Raw genomic sequence first — 20,319 nt, 5'->3', positions numbered from 1 at the left:
TGATGGGAAGTGACACACACTGAGCACTTCCAGTGGGGCCAAACACTCTTCTGTGGTTTGGATGCTATTTTAATTCCCATTTCACAGACAAGGAAACTGTAACAGAAAGTGGTTAGGTATCTTGCCCAAGGTATACAGCTAATAAGGGGCAAAGTTGGATTTGAACCCAGATAGTCTGACTCCAGAATCTATACTCTGAGCCACCACACTATATTGTTTCTTATAGGAAAATTTACTGCTATGCTGATGAAGCTGGTGCTAAAATCAGGTGTGTCCTGATCTAAAAGTAACACTATTTGCACTAAACTAAGTCACCCTGGCATTTTTATCAGTGCAGACCAGGAAATGATGAAATTCTTTTTAGAAGCTTACAGAATGATTTTAATCACATAAAGCTCCAGCTTTGTTGAATGACAAGATTTCAAACCAATAAAACCTCACACACAACACAAGCGGCTTATACGGGTAACTGGTTTCCGAACTTAAACTCTCCCATTCATCACTGTCTTATTTTTTGCAGTTCTTAGTTTTAGCCTGTCATCCATCTTCTGGTAACTTCAAGCCAAAATCTTGAGCTGTGTTTGAGCTAAACATTTGCTGAGTAGCTCATATTATTAAAAAAAAAAGGAAGAGGAGGAGGAGTGAAGGAAGGGAGCAGGTACACTTATTTAACATTTGCAAGGGGTCAAGTACTTGGCCGTTATTATATAATTTAGTCCTCAGAACCACCCTGTGAAGTGGGTGCTTTCATCATCTTCATTTTGCAAATAAAGGGCTTAGGCAAGGAGAAAGTGCTGTGTCTTCAGCTGATTTATATGAAGAGCCAGTCCGGGCCACCCACTTCCTCAACACGCACTGCCTGTGTCCCTGCTCTTGACCAGGCCCGATGCCCAGCACCGAGATCAGAGAAATGAGACCCAGCCCTGCCCACTGAGAACTTCCCAGCCTCAACAGGCAGTGAGGCTGCTACACACGCCGCCGCTGCCCCACCACTCTCACACCTAGAAAGGCTGAATCAGAAAACCAGTGTCCTATTTGACTACTTGGATGGGAAGTGTTCCTTGCAGCAGAGAGAAAAAGTAGTAATATTAAAAATTAATTTTAATTAAAAATTAAAATGGTCTGCTTTCCAGCTGTTAATTATTAAATTCCATCAACAATTCCAACCTATCAGCAACGCTCTGAAGCCAGACAACAGCTTGGAAATGGAAAGCATGGGGAAGGGGTGAAACAAAGGAGAGGAAAGGCGTGGTGGGGGAAGAGAGGGAAGATGGGCTTGAGATCAGGTTCCTGGATGAACCTCAGCATCCAGAGGTCTTAGGCATCAAAATTCACACAGAAGTGGAAGAAGGCAGGCCGAACACACACACACAAACTAGCATTTGCTGGTATCGACTGTCAGAAATGTCTAAGATCACAAAGATGGGGATGACAGCTGAAAACTCTGAAAGGAGAAACAGATACCGGGAAGACTCGGAGCTGCCCAAATGGCCTTCCATCTACGCAGGGCACCCAAATGCGTTACACTGGCTTGTTCAGTTCCACTAAGGGTAAAGACTTCCCACGTGTACATAAAAAAGTTCTCCATAAACAAAACACACCTCTCTCGGTTATCTGTAGCTTTTAATTGTGTGCATTTATTTATGGGTCCATTGTGGTATTCAAGGATTGGATAGAGGATGTGTTAAAATTCTATGACTCATGCAGCAGGTGGAAAAAAGACACATTAACTGAACTCCTAAGAGGCAGTATATTAGACAATGATCCAAGGAAGAGCTGAGGGCAGCATGAACAAGGATGGGCATGGCAGAGTGGAAAGAAGGAGAGTATTTTGATGGAAGAATTGGCAGAGCATGCTCATAGAATGAATGATGGGGTGGATGGAGGGAATGGATGAGTCAGATATGTCCCCCCCAGTCTCTGATTTGAGACACTTACTGAGATGGAAAATAAGGAGAAGAACAAGGATGGGGTAGAATCTAGAGATCTATTTGGATCATATGAGATACCCAGAGATGTCAAGTAGGCGGTTAGATTCAAGTGCAGACTCAGAGGAAATATTTGAGTTAAAGATAAACATTTGAGTTAAACATCTGAGTTAAAGTTAAAGGTGTGGAATCACCATCATGTAGATAGCATCTAAAGCCACAGAAATGGAGAACACTTTGCAAGGTGGTCTAAAAAAAGGTGGTGGTGGCGGGGACAAGGATGTGGGACAGCCCCGGGAAACTTTAATAATTTACTGGATGGGAAGAGGGAGATGGTCCTGCAAGGGAGACAGAGAATGGAGAAATAGAAGGAAAAGAGTCCTGGTAGCCAGAGATCCTGACATACAGATGTGGAAATGTGTGCACAATATATGGTAATATTTTAGGTGTGATATCATTTATATAAAACATATGAATTTGTCCATTCATTCACTCATAATAAAGTGTGTAATAAACATACATTGGTGCCCTGAGAAGGCATAAATTTGTATGCTCCTTCAAGCCAATATTCTTTAAATATCTGCTCACCATTCCTTGGTGAAGCCGTGCCGTGCCTTGGGGAGAGTAGAGAGAGCTACAGCTGGTGGTCATGCTACATCTCCTCTCTGCTCTCAGGAAGTCAGCCCTGGACCAAGTTCCCCACGTCCTGCTCAGCAAATCGCAGTAAAACTGCCCCACCCTCCTTAGAAGAGAACTGAGTGACTGTCTCTGTCTTATCCAGCCTCGGGGAATCTTGTGGCCCCATCACAGGGGTTTATGTTTCCATCTCCTTATATTTCTAGTAATGTTTTAGCATCCCACAGATGGTCACCTGTTGTCTTTTCATAATAAGACACCGTATACAAGGGAAGCCCAAACTCCCACGTTTCCATACAAATGTACATCCCCCTGCTCCAAACGATAGTAAGAGAACTTGCTAAAACATGTTCAGTCTTTCCAGAGCCCAAGAACCCCCACAATGGAAGAGATGCTAATCTCTCCTGATCCTCTTCTTACCTCTCTCTGCAGCTGTTTCTGCTCAGTCTCCTTTCCAAACTTCTCTTTCTCCACCAGCCCCTTAAATGCTGGGATCAGACAGATTCTGTCCTTTCCCTCTGCCTGAGTGACCTTATCCAGGCCCACAGATCCCACTATCGCCTTCAGCCCTATGACTCCCTCGCCACATCACCAGCACATACTTTCCACCACACTCATGGGCACTCTATGAATCTATCCAGATGTCTCAAAGCATCTCAATCCAAGCATATCCCTAACGAGCCCATCACCAACCCCCACTCTTCAACCTGCGTCTCCTCCCTTTCCTGGCTGGTGGCACCCTACCTGCACCCCCAGACTCCCTGGCCTCAGTCATCCTGGAGAAGCAAACTCCTCAAACTGCATCCTCTCTAAGCCGATTGATTATACCTCCTTACCAGGCTTGGCAAGTACTGTTTTTATGTCCACTGCCCCTATAAGACCATGAGCTTCTTATATATAACCATATTGATTAATTTCTACTGTCTCGTGTGATTAACACAATGCCTAGTATAGTTTTTTTCTTATTATTTTGATGACCTAGAGTGAGAAATATATATTTTTACTGTAACCCAATACATGCACGCACACATAAATATAGAAAGAAACATTTGCTACACAATTCTTAACTTTACTTCATGTGATGCCCTCTGATATTTTCTATTCCATTTCATTAAAAACAACAAAAGCTGCTCTGGCCATTAAGCTAATTTCTAAACACAATAATGGGTAATGACCAGCAGTCTGAAAGACACTGGCCTAGCAAATAACAGGTGTTTGGTAAACACTTGTTGTATGCTTGCTTAATCAATAAATGCTAGGGCCCATGAGATTTGTTATCATCATCGCCATTTTACGGATGCAGTAACTGAATGTCAGGAAGAATCTTCTTGCTCTGACTCAAAATCTGTGCCTTTTCACAATACCCTGTGGCCTATAAGAACCCTTCCAGCTCCGATATTTTGTGATTCATCCACTACCATTGGTCAATTGATGTCAAAATCACTGTGTGGCTCACACATTTGAGTCAAACAGGTGGATCCTTATATTTTCATCCAAAGTCTAGTGTCATATTTAATACATGCTAAGATCCTTCCTCCAAAATCAGAAGTGTTCTCAACGACCTTCACAACCCCCGCCACCTCTTGCTAAGCACATAGGATGACCCTTCACTTCTTACTTCGGATTAAACCAATCCGTTAGCTGTAACTCTTCTTCGTCTTCCTTTCCTTTTCCTTTTTCTTTGTCTATGTCTTCTTCTTGATAATTGTAGGTCCTAAGTACAAAGAAAAAAGCAAGCAGAAGCAGAATAAGGCAAGGAGGGTGATTTGCAGTGTCAGGACAGTCAGTGAATATCTTGTCACAACACATTCAGAGACAGAGAACACATGAACTGGCTGGAGAAAGGCTCAGGACACTAAACGTTTACTCAAAAAGTCAAGCGTTTGATGAAAAACTCATTATGGCCCTTCTAAGTCAGCATAATTCACATAATTAGTAATTTAATGAGCCATCAATCCTTAGTTTATTGCAGGGGATAAGGGAAACTTGATAAAACAATTCTCATGAGAACATTTTATTTATGAATGTCTTTCCTGCAATCTAAACTTCAGCCCAAGCCTCACTCCCAAGTTAAATGAAAAACAATACCAATTGGGAAAAAGACCAAAGGTGATGGTGGAGTTATACAGAGAAGGTCAGGTTTAGCAAATGAGTATGATTGCTGAATCATTATATTGATATTTCTTTCAGTCTCCAGTACCTTAGAGCAGATAAGAGCAAAAACCTAAAAATGTGGAATTGTAACCCACACCAAACTCTGAAATCTGTTCTATAATTGTTGTCATGTGCTTTGAAATTTATTGTTTTTTTGAACATATGCTATTTTGCATGAAAAAAAGAAAAAAAGAGAGAATGAGGAGTATAACAGAGAAGACAGGATTTAACAAATGAGTATAACTACTGAATCATTATATGGATTTTTTTTTTTTTTTTTGGTCTCCAGTGTCTTGAAGCAGCTAGAAGAAAAAATGAAAAATCATGGGACTGTAACCCATATCGAACCTTAAAATCTGTTCTATAACTACTTAATTAAATGTAAAATGTACTTGGAAATGTTTTGCTTTTTTGTATATGTTACATTTCACAATTAAATAAACCGTTAAAAACAAAACAAAACAATACCAGTAATAAAACCTTAACTATCCTCATCCCAATCACAAAATAAATTTCTCATATGATTTCAAAAAGCAAGAAAGACGAGTGACTGAGAAAGTCATGACCATGAAACCATCTCATCTGGACTCTAGACAACAGCTGGGTGGGCAAACAAATGCCGATGGCACTGACCACCTTACCCATTGTTAAACCAGTTTGGAAACCACCAGGCCTTCTGACCACTGCTGCCACCGATTTCTGGGTTTCTAAGAAACAAAAAAGATTACAAAGATTTTTAGAAAACAAGGCAGGCCCTAAATTGAGGGGGTGGGGGTGGGGTTTCCATCCTTTTTATTGCAGATAATTTTGTTTTTTTAATTTTAAAAACCAAATTCAAGTCTTCCAATTTGTAAAACAGAAGTGCAACTGCTTCAGCTAGAGCGAGAGAGGCAGGAGCTGGAGCACCCTAACCTCCCCTTCCTTGGACAGTGCCCAATATTCAGTTCATCTGGGGAGAGGGAAAGGAAAGGAAAAGAAAGACCCAAGGGGGAGGATGGGGCATTGAGATATAAACCTGAATCCTGGGTCTGCAACTTACTAGTGCTAGATCTTTCCCTCTCTGAATCTCAATTTTCTCACCTAAGAAGAGTAGTTTGAAGATTGAATGAGACAGCATACATGAAAAAGCTTTATAAAAAGCTGAAAGTTGCTGTAAAAAGTTGTAGTCTTAATAAACCAGTGCACATTGCCAAGAATCAGTTCTTTTGCTTAACTAGGAAAATTCAGTTTGCTATTCCAAAAATTCAGGTCCAAGGGAAATTCATTTACCTAAAAGTTGGCAGTGATCGCCTCAGGAAAACTGAAGGCCACTGAACTAGAAGTTCAGTATAATCAGATGCCACCTTAGCCACCCACATGGAGAAGTTTCTACATTCTCTCAAGGTGAGAGTCTTTCCCAATTTGGGGTCTCCTGGAGGCTGGGGAAGGAGAAGGTAGTGGAAGCCCCTCCCTTCAGTTGAACAAACGAGGTGGGGAGGTGACTCATGGACAGGTTAACAGTATTAAGAAACCTGTTCTAAAGCCCATCTGCTTTCAGGGATTGTTTGAGATGGCATACAATAAGATTAAAAAAAAATTTATATACGGTTACAATAAAGAGATGAACAACGCAAGAATAAAAAACAAAGGGAACCTCAGCCAGAGGTCCAGAATAAGCTGAACTGAATGTCAAAGAACAGATAGACAGCAAAGTCATCCAGCAAGAAAATCCTAGGTAAAACAAAAAGTGAAAACAATCTCCAGAATAAACTAATTAAGGTAATTAAATACCTAGACACCAGCAAAAAATAACAAATCATACTAGGAAAATTGAAGCTATGGCCCAGTCAAAGGAACAACCAACAATTCAAATGAGATACAGGAGTTGAAACAAATAATTCAGAATGTTTGAACAGACATGGAAAACCTCATCAAAAATGATCAGTGAATTGAGGGATGATATAAAGAAGGCAAGGAAAGAACAAAAAGAAGAAATTGAAAGTCTGAAAAAATAAATCATAAAACTTATGGGAATGAAAGGCACAGTAGAAGAGACGAAAAAAACAATGGAAACCTACAATGTCAGATTTCAAGAGGCAAAAGATAGGATTAGTGAACTGGAGAAGGGGACATCTGAAATCCAACAAACAAAAGAAAATACAGGAAAAAGAATGGAAAAATGTGAGCAGGGACTCAGGGAATTGAATGACAACATGAAGCACGTGAATATACGTGTTGTGGGTGTCCCAAAAGGAGGAGAGAAGGGAAGAGGAGAAAAAACACTAACAGGGGAAATTATCACTGAAACTTTCCCAACTTTTATGAAAGACTTAAAATTACAGATCCAAGAAGTGCAGCATACCCCAAACAGAATTGATCCAAATAGACATACTCCAACACACTTACTAATCAGAATGTCAGAGGTCAAAGAGAAAGAGAGAATCTTGAAAGCAGTAAAAGTAATCCATCACATACAAAGGAACCCCAATAAGACTATGTGTAGATTTCTCAGCAGAAACCATGGAGGCGAGAAGACAGTGGGATGATATATTTGAATTATTAAAAGAGAAAAGCTGCCAACCAAGAATTCTATATCCAGCAAAGTTGTCCTTCAAAAATGAGGGAGAAATTAAAACATTTTCAGTCAAAAAATCACTGAGAGAATTTGTGACCAAGAGAACAGCTCTGCAAGAAATACTAAAGGGAGCACTAGAGACAGATATGAAAAGACAGGAGAGAGAGTTGTGGAGAAGAGTGTAGAAAGGAAGACTATCAGTAAAGGTAAAAAGAAGGAAAATTAGATATGACATATAAAATCCAAAAGGCAAAATGGTAGAAGAAAGTACTGCCCATACAGTAATAATACTAAATGTTAATGGACTAAACTCCCCAATCAAAAGACACACACAGACTGACAGAATGGATTAAAAAACAGGACCGATCTATATGCTGTCTACAGGAAATACATCTTAGACCTAAAGATAAACATAGGTTGAAAGTGAAAGGTTGGGAAAAGATATTTCATGAAAATAACAATCAGAAAAGAGCAGGAGTAGCTATACTAATATCCAACAAATTAGACTTCACATGTAAAACAGTTAAAATAGACAAAGAAGGACACTATATATTAATAAAAGAAACAATTCAACAAGAAGACATAACAATCATAAATATTTATGCACTGAGCCAGAATGCTCCAAAATACATGAGGCAAACACTGAAAAGAAAAATAAACACATCTACCATAATAGTTGGAGACTTCAATTCCCCATTCTCATCAATGGACAGAATATCTAGACAGATGACCAATAAAGAAATAGAGAATTTGAATAATACAATAAATGAGCTAGACTTAACAAACATTTATACAACATTACACCCCACAACAGCAGGATATACCTTTTTCTCAAGTGTTCATGGATCATTCTCAAGGATAGACCATATGCTGGGTCACAAAGCAAGTCTCAATAAATTTAAAAAGATTGAAATCATACAAAACACTTTCTCAGATCATACAGGAATGAAGTTGGAAATCAATAATAGGCAGAGTGCCAGAAAGTTCACAAATATATGGAGGCTCAACAACACATTCTTAAACAACCAGTGGGTCAAGGAAGACATTATAAGAGAAATCAGTAAATATCTCAAGGCAAATGAAAATGAAAACATGACATATCAAAATTTATGGGATGCAGCAAAGGCAGTGCTGAGAGGGAAATTTATTGCTCTAAATGCCTATATCAAAAAAGAAGAAAGAGCAAAAATTGAGGAATTAACTGTCCACTTGGAAGAACTAGAGAAAGAACAGCCAACTAACCCCAAAGCAAGCAAAAGGAAAGAAATAATGAAGATTAGAGCAGAAATAAATGAAATTGAGAACATGAAAACAATTGAGAAAATCAACAAAACCAGAAGTTGGTTCTATGAGAAAATCAGTAAGATTGATGGACCCTTAGTGAGGCTGACAAAAAGAAGAAGAAAGAGGTTGCAATTAAATAAAATCAGAAATGGAAGAGGAGACATAACCACTGACCCCACAGAAATAAAGGAAGTAATGAGAGGATACTATGAACAACTTTATGCTAATAAACTCAAGAATGTAGATGAAATGGACAACTTCCTAGAAAGGCATGAACAACCAACATTGACTCAAGAAGAAACAGACGACTGCAACAAACCAATCACAGGTGAAGAAATTGAATCAATCATTAAGAAGCTCCCCAAAAAAGAAAAGTCCAGGACCAGATGGTTTCACATGTGAATTTTACCAAACATTCAAGAAAGAATTACTACCAATCCTGCTCAAACTCTTCAAAAAAATTGAAGAGGACAGAAAGCTACCTAATTCATTCTATGAAGCCAACATCACCCTCATAGCAAAGCCAGACAAAGATATTACAGAAAAAGAAAACTACAGACCAATCTCTCTTATGAATATAGATGCAAATATTCTCAAAAAATTCTTGCAAATCGAATTCAGCAGCATATTAAAAGAATGACCAAGTAGGATTCATCCCAGGTATGCAAGGATAGTTCAACATAAGAAAATAAATTAATGTAACACACCATATCAACAAATCAAAGCAGAAAAACCACATGATCATCTCGATTGATGCAGAAAAGGCATTTGACAAAATTCAACATCCTTTCCTGTTGAAAACACTTCAAAGGACAAGAATAGAAGGGAACTTCCTCAACATGATAAAGGGAATATATGAAAAACCCACAGCTAACATCATGCTCAATGGGGAAAAACTGAAACTTTCCCCCTAAGATCAGAAACAAGACAAGGATGTCCACTATCACCATTATTATTCAACATTGTGTTGGAAGTTCTAGCCAGAGCAATTAGACAAGAAAAAGAAATACAAGGCATCAAAATTGGAGAAGAAGAAGTAGAACTCTCACAGTTTGCAGATGATAGGATATCATATGTTGAAAATCCTGAAAAATCCACAGCAAATCTACTACAGCTAATAACTGAGTATAGCAAAGTTGCATATTACAAGACCAACATTCAAAAATCTGTAGTGTTTCTATACAGTAGTAACGAACAACTGAGGGGGAAATCATGAAAAAATTCCATTTACAATTGCAACCAAAAGAATAAAATATTTAGGAATAAATTTAACTGAAGAGACAAAAGACCTATACAGAAAAACTACAAGAAATTGTTAAAAGAAATCACAGAAGATCTAAATAAATGGAAGAGCATACCATGCTCATGATTGAAAGACTAAATATAGTTAAGATGTCAATTCTACCTAAATTGATTTACAGATTCAATGCAATATCAATTAAAATCCCAAAAACTGACTTTTCAGAAATAGAAAAACCAATAACCAAATTTATCTGGAAGGGCAGGTTACCCCGAACAGCTAAAAGTATTCTGAGAAAGAAAAATGAAGTGAGAGGTCTCATGCTACCAGACTTTAAGGCGTATTACGAAGCTACAGTGGTCAAAACAGCATGGTACTGGCATAAAGACAGATATACTGACCAATGAAATCAAATAAAGTGTTTAGATAAAGACCCTCTCATCTATGGACAATTGATCTTTGATAAGGCAGTCAAGCCAACTCACCTGGGAAAGAACAGTCTCTTCAATAAATGTTGCCTAGAGAACTGGATGTCCACATGCAAAAGAATGAAAGAGGATCCATATCTCACACCTTATACAAAAATTAACTCAAAATGGATCAAAGACCTAACCTTAGATATAAGACCATAAAACTGGTAGAAGAAAATGTAGGGAAATATCTTTTAAATCTTACAATAAGAGGTGATTTCCTGAATTTTACACACAAAGTACAAGGTTTGAAGAAATAAATAAATAAATGGGAACTCCTCAAAATTAAACACTTTTGTGCATCAAAAAGTAAAAAGACAGCCTACACAATGGGAGACAATATTTGGAAATGATATATCAGATAAAGATCTAGTATCCAGAATATATAAAGAGATTGTTCAACTCAACAACAAAAAGACAGACAACCCAATTATAAAATGGGCAAAAGTCTTGAACAGATACTTCTCAGAAGAGGAAATACAAATGGTCAAAAGGCACATGAAAAGATGTTCAACTTCCCTGGCTATTAGGAAAATGCAAATCAAAACCACAATGAGATATCATCTCACACCCATCAGAATGGCCATTATCAATAAAACAGAAAACGACTATTGCTGGAGAGGATGTGGAGAAAGAGGCACATTTATCCACTGTTAGTGGGAATGTCAAATGGTAAAATCGCTGTGGAAGGCAGTTTGGCAGTTCCTCAGGAAGCTAAGTATAGAATTGCCATATGACCCGGCAATACCATTGCTAGGTATCTACTTAGAGGACATGAAGGCAAAGGCACAAATGGACATTTGCACACCAATGTTTATAGCAGCATTATTTACAATAGCCAAGAAATGCAAACAGCCCAAATGTTCATCAACAGACGAGTGGCTAAACAAGCTGTGGTATATACATACAACGGAATATTATGCAGCTGTAAGAGAGAATAAAGTTATGAAGTATGTAACAACATGGATGGACCTTAAGGACATTATGCTGAGTGAGATTAGCCAGAAACAAAAGGTCAAATACTGTATGGTCTCACTGATATGAACTAACATTAATGAATGAACTTGGAGAATTTCAGTTAAGACCAGAGGTTATCAGGAGATAGAAATAGGGTAGATATTGGGTAATTGGAACTGAAGGGATACAGATTGAATCACATGACTGATTGTAAAAATCCAGAAACAGATAGCACAATACTACCTAACTGTAATACAATAATGTTAGAACACTGAATGAAGCTGAATGTGAGAATGATAGCGGGAAGAAGCCTGGTGACGACACAAATGAAATCAGAAGGAAAGATAGATAAAGACAGAGAGGGTATAATCTAGGAATGCCTAGAGTGTATAATGACAGTGACTAAATGTACACATTTAAAAATGTTTTGCATGAGGAAGAACAAAGAAATGTCAATAATGCAGGGTCTTGAAAATAGATGGTAATTAATATTTTAAAACTTTAACTTATGTGTGAGGCTAAAGCAAAAAATATTTATTTGGTACGAAATTTATATTTTGACTAGTGCAGTTCTAATATAACTTATGTGGACAGCTTAATTGAACACCGTAAGTACAGGGAACCTTGGTAGGGCATGAGATTCTGTAAGTTTGTCCAGAGTGATGCCTTGATAAATCCCAGAAGGATTTGAACAATGAATAAAAAAGTATTTGCAAAGTCCCCTTGGGGGAATGGTGAGAAAGGGGGAAATTTCATTTCCCCAAGTGGAGAATTCTTGATATTCTCACAAGCAGTGGGGACAACCAAAGCAATAGGCTGAGCCCCCGATCTTGGGGTTTGTTCATATGAAACTTAACCCTGCAAAGGATAGGCTAAGCCTACTTAAAATTAGGCCTAAGAGTCACTTCCAAGAGAACCTCTTTTGTTCCTCAGATATGGCCTCTCTCTCTCAGCCAACACAACAAGCAAACTCACTGCCCTCCCCCCTGTCTACATGGGACATGACTCCCAGGGGTGTGGACCTTCCTGGCAACATGGGACAGAAATCTTAGAATGAGCTAAGACTCAGCACCAAGGGATTGAGAAAACCTTCTCGACCAAAAGGGGGAAGAGAAAAATTAGACAAAATAAAGTGTCAATGGCTGAGAGATTCCAAACAGAGTCGAGCAGTTATCCTGAAAGTTATTCTTATGCATTAAATAGATATCACCTTTTTAGTTAAGGCGTAACAGAGAGGCTGGAGGGAACTGCCTGAAACTGTAGAGCTGTGTTCCAGCAGCCATGTTTCTTGAAGATGATTGTATAATGATATAGCTTTCGCAATGAGACTGTGTGATTGTGAAAACCTTGTGTCTGATGCTCCTTTTATCTACCATGTCAACAGACGAGTAGAACATATGGAATAAAAATAAGGAATGGGGGAACAAATGTTAAAATAAATTTAGTTTGAAATTCTAGTGATAAATGAAAGTGAGGGGTAAGGGGTATGGTACGTATAATTTTTTTTTTCTGTTATCGTTTTATTTCTTTTTCTGAATTGATGCAAATGTTCTAAGAAATGATGAATATGCAACTATGTGATGATATTGAGAATTACTGATTATATATGTAGAACGGAATGATACGTTAATGTTTGTTTGTTTGTTCTTAATTTTTTAATTAATAAATTTTAAAAAATCATAAAAAATAAATAATCAGGGAAACAAATGTTAAAATAAATTTAGTAGACTGAAATGCTAGGGATCAATGAAAGGGAGGAGTAAGGGGTATGGTATATATGAATTTTTTTTCTGTTTTCTTTTTATTTTTTTCTGAATTGAAGCAAATGTTCCAAGAAATGATCATGATGATTAATATACAACTACGTGATGAAGAAAAAGAATGTTCATATTGTATGTTGATTGGTTTTATTAATAAAAATTAAAAAACAAACAAAGGGAGAGAGAAAGAGCATTTAATTTCTCAGGCAGGCATTTTCACATGACCTTGGTCATCTCAGCCACTCTGTGAGAATAAAGATTTTATCTTTATTTTCATTTACAACTGAGGTGTTAGCCTAGTAGATTTGAGCAAGTTGCTTAAGTCCCATGACCTGTAAGCACAAAAGCCAGGGTTTAACACCAGGGGATAAAGTATAGCAGAAATGAGGGCTGGGGAAAGTAAGAGTGATTAAGCAGAACACTTGATTCTGAGCTTCCTGGCAACCAAGCCAAAGATGGAAAAATTAAGACTTACTTAGTTCTTGTTTTCTGCAAAACTATATTAAAAGGGGGGAAAAGATACATGCGAACTCCGTAGGAGACTATTTTTCTGATCCTTAGTCTCTGAGAAATTTCTTGCATGGGTGTTTACACGACATATACTGGGCAGCATAAAGGAGAAATGTCTTCCCAGATTATTTTTATCAGCGAACAGAAATGTTCCCCAAATGATACCACTTGAAGTGACACTGGATGAGAACCAAGGGAAAATACAAGTCAAGGTTTGGTAAAGGCAAGTTTAAGGGGACTGCCAACACAGCCATCCCTAGGGACCCACCCACCCTCCTCCAAGTTTGGCCTGAGCTGGATCACCAGCTGCCGTGTGAAAACCGGACTGTGGGGGTGCAAGAGTGGATGTGGGAGACATCCAATAGATATTTACAATTTAAAGCACTTACTTTGAGTGATATATCCACAAAAAAGAGCCTTCTGAGCTAAAAGCAAAAAAGAAATTAAAATGTATCATGTTACTTTCAATTCTGAGAAAAGCTATTTTGCAATCATTATAATTGGGGCCCTGGGCTGAGTTGAGAGCCAGGGCTTGGGCTACTCCCAGTTTTCCACCTTCCTTGAAGATATAACCACTGATATATCAGGAGCCTGGGAATTTCCACTTGCAATCACTTCGGGATTAACCAGCATAAAGTGTGGGAAGAAGGTCTCTCATGAATCTCAAATAATGGTTAAAGAACAAACAAACAAACAAAACCACAACAGTTAGCCCTGCTTTGTCCAGGGGTGGCTTTCAGAGAGGGCAAGTGGCTCCGCAGCTGATGCTAATCAGCTGCCTGGTGCTGAAGGAGGCCTGGGAGGATGGGGACATCAGGGCCCAGCCAGGATCTACCCAGCATTTATCTTCCCCCTCAAAATGCGAGTATCAACTGTGGAACCTAATGCCATATCCACTTCAGATCCTTCTACAGAACAGTCCCAACAGGCATTTCCTGAATTCATGAAGGCAGTGAGACTGTCTTAAGGCACCCCCAAGGCTGGGCTGGTCAACCCGTGATTTCTCAAGCGGACCACCTTCATATAATCATTCAGCACACTCACCGAGCACGTGCCAAGTGCTGGGGAGACCGTGTTGCCAGGAGAGACAAAGCCTCATCCTTGTGGAACCTATAATCTAGTTGGGGAGGGGACCTTACTCAGATGATCACACAGCTACATGACTTCAAACTCTAGGAAATGGTATAAAGGAAAAGCCTATGGAACCATGAGCATGTAAGGGCTTTCCAGAGGAGGAAGTGGGAATGTTTTAGCTGAGCTTTGAAGGATGAGATCACCAGGTAAAGAGAAAGTGGGAAATGTTCCCACCAGGGCAAACAAAATATGGAAAGGTTCAGAGGTGGGAGGCACCAGCAAGGGGAAAAAAACAGAAAAGTAGCTAGAGGCAAGATCTTGTGGGGATTTGCCAGGAGATTTTGCCCTGGGGGAAGTTTTAAGCAGAGAGGCACAGGGTTTGTTGCCATCTGAAAAAAGATGACAAAGGGTACTGGGTGCGAGGTGCAAAATGTGGCTGTGTGAAGCCAGCTAGGCGCATGGCAATGGTCCAGGCAGATGGCCCAGGGAGATGGAGAGAAGTGGAGCTGACTCTCTCTCGAGGCATTTGGGGGCTAAAAGCAGCAGGTCTTGATGTCACACTGGACAACTCCGTTGTCCTGTGCATGAAGCTCTGCCCTTTCTAAGCCTTACTTAGCTCACTGCTCCCTCCTCCCTGTGAATGAAAGGGACATAGCCAGGTAGGAAGAGCTCTGGATTGGGTTCAAGCACCTGCCCTGGCTCAGCCCCTGCCAGGCTCTGGTTTCAGACATCTGCTGAGTTCCCTTAGCCCTGTAGTCCTTCCTTCTGCCTCCCACCGGGAGTCCACATCTCCTCTGATGAAGAAAATGCATTCCCTCTTTCCAGTGGTGAGTTCCCCGCTGGGTGCAAAACTCCTCAACCAAGCTCTAAAATTCCTTGTCCTAAATGTGCGTAGTGATTCTCACAATATTCATAATAGTTCATACTTGCTAATGCACGGGGCAATTTTTATATATTAGTTCATTAAATCCTCACAACAATCAATAACTGACAGAAGTGGAAACTGAGGCACAGGGTGGTTAAGTGATTTCCAAGGCCATACTCCTAGTGAGTAGAACCAGTATGTGGACCTGGGGAATCTGACTCTACATCCTGCAAGCTTAATCACTGTACTGTCCTGCCCTAAAATCACAAAGAGGGGAGGAAGTGTAACCGAGAAATTAGGATTTAAGGGATGATTTTGATTACTAAATCATTATATAGATATTTATTTTTACTTTCTGGTATATTTGAGTAGACAGAGGGAAATACCTGAAATCTCTAAATTGTAATCCAGCTCCTTGACCTCTGATAATGATTCTATAGCCTTTATCTTCTGCCCCTGTGACTGCAAAAATCTTGTAATTAATCTCTTTGTAATCATTTATCCAGTTTTTCAACTTTAGGGTCTTTTTATCACTGAAGTTAATTAATAAACACTAAAACTAAACACTAAAGTTAATTAATAAACACTGATGTTTATTAATGAGGGGCCTTGGGTCAGCCCAGAACTAACCCACCCCAAGTCCAAAGTTATCTTGGTAACAGACGATCTAACGAAAGTGGGCCCGCCTGACATGTGCAGTAGCTTAGACTTAAACCTACAAGTCACCTATACCTCATTCCACCATTTTCTTACATAGGTTCTGTGACAAAGCATGCAATCTGTGCGTGCTCGATCATTAGATGACTTCCAATTTCATCATCTGGGGCCACTGGACTCATCACCCTAAACCCTGCCCATCTTTCTCTCTAATAAAACTGAGAATAACTGCAGTTTGGAGAAACAGATTTTGAGCCAGTAGATCATCTGATCTCCTGCTACACACCTGGTAATATGCTTTTTCTCTCTTTGAAACCCTGGTGTCTCAGGAATTGATCATTAGAGTGCATCAGGCAAAAGGATCCATGAAAGGAGTCGAGGGGGAAGAGGAGGAAGAGAAAGGAAAGGATTGGCTACAGCCCCCACCTGGCACTGAGGACACCAATTTGTAGACTCAGGTTCACTGACAAGCTGAACCTCTTTAATAGTCCCCCCCTCCTTACTCTCTTCACTTTCCTCTCCCAGAATCCTTCTTTACAGTGGTCATAGCACTATCTACACTGCAGTAAATGGTATTGAACACTATTCATCCCACAAGGCACAGCTCGAATGCCACCTCTTCTGGGAAGCCTTTCCTGATATGATCCTAGCATAGTATCAGCACATAGTAAGCACTTAAATATCTATGAATGAATGCAAAAAATGGCTCTTCCTCCAGGCCAAAGATGATCTTTGCCTCCTTGAAGTCTCACAGTCCCTCCCCTGCTCCTGACGTCCTTCCTCTACTTTATGTCACTGGTTAGTGATGGACACATCATACTGACCCATTTAGATCATAATCCCTTGAGGGCAGCAGGTCCCCTTGGTTTTCGTATCCCTCAGGCACTCAAGACCGAGTAGCTCAGAAGGAGTCCCAGCCAATGAATTAGAAGATCTGAGTTCTAGTTAGAACTTGAACATAAATCACTGTTAAGTCACTTAATCTATTTGGATTCCCTTCCATCATTTGAAAAAACTGAGGGCCCTTGAGTGAGGGAAGGGTTGTACAGTGGGTAAGAGGGTGGGGCTGCAGAAAGACAGGTTTAGGCTGAAATCTTACTGAAAATGTAATCTCCAACACCTCATTTAACATTTTTGAGATTCAGTGTCCTCACCTAGAAACTTGGAATATATGTACCTTGCAGGACTATTATAAGAACTGGCAGAAAAGTATAGAACAGTTGCATGTCAAACACTCAATAATAGTAGCTGCTATCATAATTGCCATCATCATCATTATTATTTTATTATAACCTCTAAGGTTTCTCCCAGCTCTAACATTCAATGATTTTTCCATCCTGCCTCAAATTAAATGCTGTCCTGGATGAGGTACTTCCAGAATGTTCTAGTGACAACTGTTTTGTTTACTAATCAGCTGATTAATTCTCATTAGTGACTTAAAATCCTTTTAGCTCAGTGCTGCCCACCTGTCTGAGGTTAGTGTCCTCCACTCACCTCTAGCTGTCACATGGCTGATTTACAAAGTGGCAAAGAATCTGAGGCCTTTTAAGCCTCTTGCAGGTAACTGAGTGGATTCCACACATCAGAGGATTTGGCAACCAGAGCCCCGGTGCCCAGTGATGGCCCTGCAGCCCGGCCAGCACCTGCTGCAGCCACCGTGCAGAGAGAACATGCCCTGCCCTGAAAAATAACCCTCCTTATGGAAGGCCAGTGCCAGCACATACATTTGGACTTTTGGCTCCCATATTTCAATTTTGTGAACCACTCAAAATATGGGAGTAAGTACAACATGGGAGTTGTTGCCCGGGTGTTCATATCAGATCTTAAAGGTTATCCAATCGAGTGTCCCAATCTGACTTGGGGCAGGAACCCAAAAGGCACTCGTTCTGTTGGACTCTTCCAACTACTGGAGCTCTTCCTTCCATTTGCCAAAATCCACTATCCAGCTTTGCCTTGTGTGGCAGCAGCAGCAGATGGTGGCTGTAGTGATGATAGCAGCTAGGTTTAGTGAGTCCTAGCCATTGTCCTAAATGATTTATACATAATAACTTACTTAATCCTTCCAACTACCCTATGGGGCAGGTACTATTATTATCCTTATTTTTAAAGAGAGGGAAACTGAGGAACAGAGTGGCTGGGTAACTTGCCTAAGGTCAGAGAGGAGGAAGTGGTGACCCAGGACCAGCCCCAGGCAGCCTGGCTCTGGAGTCCATGCTCTTAACCTCCACCAAGGATATTTCCTCAGCCCTCAAGTACTTGAGGAGCCCCAGAATTCCATCTCCTGGCACCATCACCCCCAAACTCTGAGTCCTCTCCAGACTAATTAACCCAAGTTTCCATGCTTTGCAAGATGTTCTTTCTAGACCCTTCTTTTATCAACTTGGTTGCAATCTAGCTTGTCATATTTTTCTTGAGAGTTGTTCAGAATGAAACCAAACACACCAGAGGCAGTCAGATCTATGCCTGTCCCCCTCCCTCCAAGCTCCCATAGTCAAGCCACTAAAATAACACACTGCATAAATATTAACGGTGCCGAGACCATTTCCCTGCTCGTGGTTGTGCAGTGGACTTTTTGAAGAAGGCTGAGTTTTACCCGTGCCTCTTAAGTCACAGGCATGCACTTCTGGAGATGTGTGCTGACACTTCTTCCTGCAGAAGCCTCTCTAGCTGGAATCTCCAAGGCATTGTCAAGTTTCCAAAAGCACAGAAGGTGAATCCACTGGTGAATTTGAAGGGTCAGAAATGTTTAATTTATTTTGCTTTCCAGCATTAAAAAAAATAATAATAAAAAAACCCAAGAATTTTAACCAGGCACAAATGAGTCACCAACAACTCAGAATGTAGGTTGCAGTAAGGTCAACTTGAGTTGCTCCTTAAAACTCTGCAAATATTTTAGGATTGCAAAATTCAGAGTGGATTTCTCATGGAATCCCTGTCTGAATTTTCTTAAGGTAATTTCCTTATCTGACCATGGAAATAACTTAAAATAACATTTTGGGCTTAATTTGACCTCTGTCTCTGAACCCCTACTCAAAATGGCCAAGGTACAAAATTCAGGATATTAAGAATATGGGAAGAAGGAAGATAATTAATTAACCCAAAATTACTTGGAGATGTAATGATTTTAAAGACAGTCTGGGGCTCAGGGATACAGGAAGGGTAGAATCCCTTATTTATGGTTTCAATTAATGCCAATTTTAACTCAGCAGAGTGACTTGACTGATACTAGGTTAGAGTCAAAACAGCATTTTTATCAACATCATTTCATCATATTTCATAATTACCTGTTGATATATTCCCAAAACACCACAACTACAGTGGAGACAATCAGCATTGACAGAATTACTTTTCCTTTGACATTCATTATTTTCTTCTGGGAAGAAAGAAGAAGGGGAAAAGAGATTAAATAAATTCAATCCAGAGCGAGATGTGGTTTAAAAAAAAAATGCTTCTACCCATATCCTCTCTAAAAGGATAAATTTATGAATATTTAACTAGAACTGAAGAGTGTGTTCTTCCTTACATTGTGTAAGTCTGCAATGCGCAAATCGGACCAATTTAACCAACCAGCAGGGTTGCCTGGGACGGGACAGGCCACGCTGGGACCAGGGAACAAGTATCCTGGTTGATCATCACGAAGTGGGCCGTGGCCCTGGGACAGCAGGGGACTGGCTGTAAATGGGTCCCATGGACTCAGTGGCCTCCGGGTCCAGATGACCAGACCTTTCTGCATGTGGCTATGAGGAACCCCCCATTCCACAGCCTGCTACCCTGATTGGACTTGACTACATGCCCCACGCCCCAATGGGAAAAGGACCTTAGTCGTTTCCAACTGTCCCTGGCCACATCCACACGCAGAGAAGCAACTGCCCAGCAGTTCCAGTCATATTTCTTGATGTGTCATTAAATTGTGATTAAGTGGGGAAAGCTGTGCTGTGACACAGATTGCAGGGAAGGAAGTACTTTAATGAGGTAGTCAAGGACGGCATCTCTGAGGAGAAGGCTGAGTTCTAAGCAATGGAAACAGATGGAAAGGGCCATGAGAAGGGATGAGAATATTTCAGGAACAGCATCTACAACAGGCTGCACAAGAGAAAATGTTTCTTGTGTTTGAGAAGCAAAACAAAACGAACCTGAACAGGAACAAGTATGGAACTTCTCTAAGCTCAAGAGTGGCCAGAACCTAATGACTAAGGAGAGGACGGTGGGAGAAAGGACAAGAGGGGCAGC

At 40.1% G+C, this 20,319-nt stretch overlaps 1 protein-coding gene across 6 annotated transcripts in view; it reads right to left on the bottom strand.

Annotated features, from left to right (window-relative positions):
- Positions 1-20,319, bottom strand: part of GGTA1 (glycoprotein alpha-galactosyltransferase 1 (inactive)) — a 71,252-nt gene that overhangs the window by 7,345 nt on the left and 43,588 nt on the right. For 4 of the 6 annotated variants that reach the window (XM_077143207.1, XM_077143192.1, XM_077143214.1 and 1 more), the window contains 4 exons: positions 19,374-19,462; positions 13,883-13,918; positions 5,360-5,425; positions 4,183-4,278 (listed from right to left, as the gene is read on the bottom strand). In XM_077143207.1, coding sequence (XP_076999322.1) covers positions 4,183-4,278; positions 5,360-5,425; positions 13,883-13,918; positions 19,374-19,453 — 278 coding nt within the window. In that variant the 5' untranslated portion in view covers positions 19,454-19,462. The remainder of the gene's footprint in view (positions 1-4,182; positions 4,279-5,359; positions 5,426-13,882; positions 13,919-19,373; positions 19,463-20,319) is intronic. The other 2 variants (XM_077143210.1, XM_077143212.1) reach the window with 2 other exon arrangements.

This window comes from Tamandua tetradactyla, chromosome 2, assembly GCF_023851605.1.
Source record: "Tamandua tetradactyla isolate mTamTet1 chromosome 2, mTamTet1.pri, whole genome shotgun sequence".
NCBI classification, from domain to species: domain Eukaryota; kingdom Metazoa; phylum Chordata; class Mammalia; order Pilosa; family Myrmecophagidae; genus Tamandua; species Tamandua tetradactyla.
Note: the sequence above shows the minus strand (reverse complement) of the source record. Positions and strands in the feature narration are given on the sequence as shown.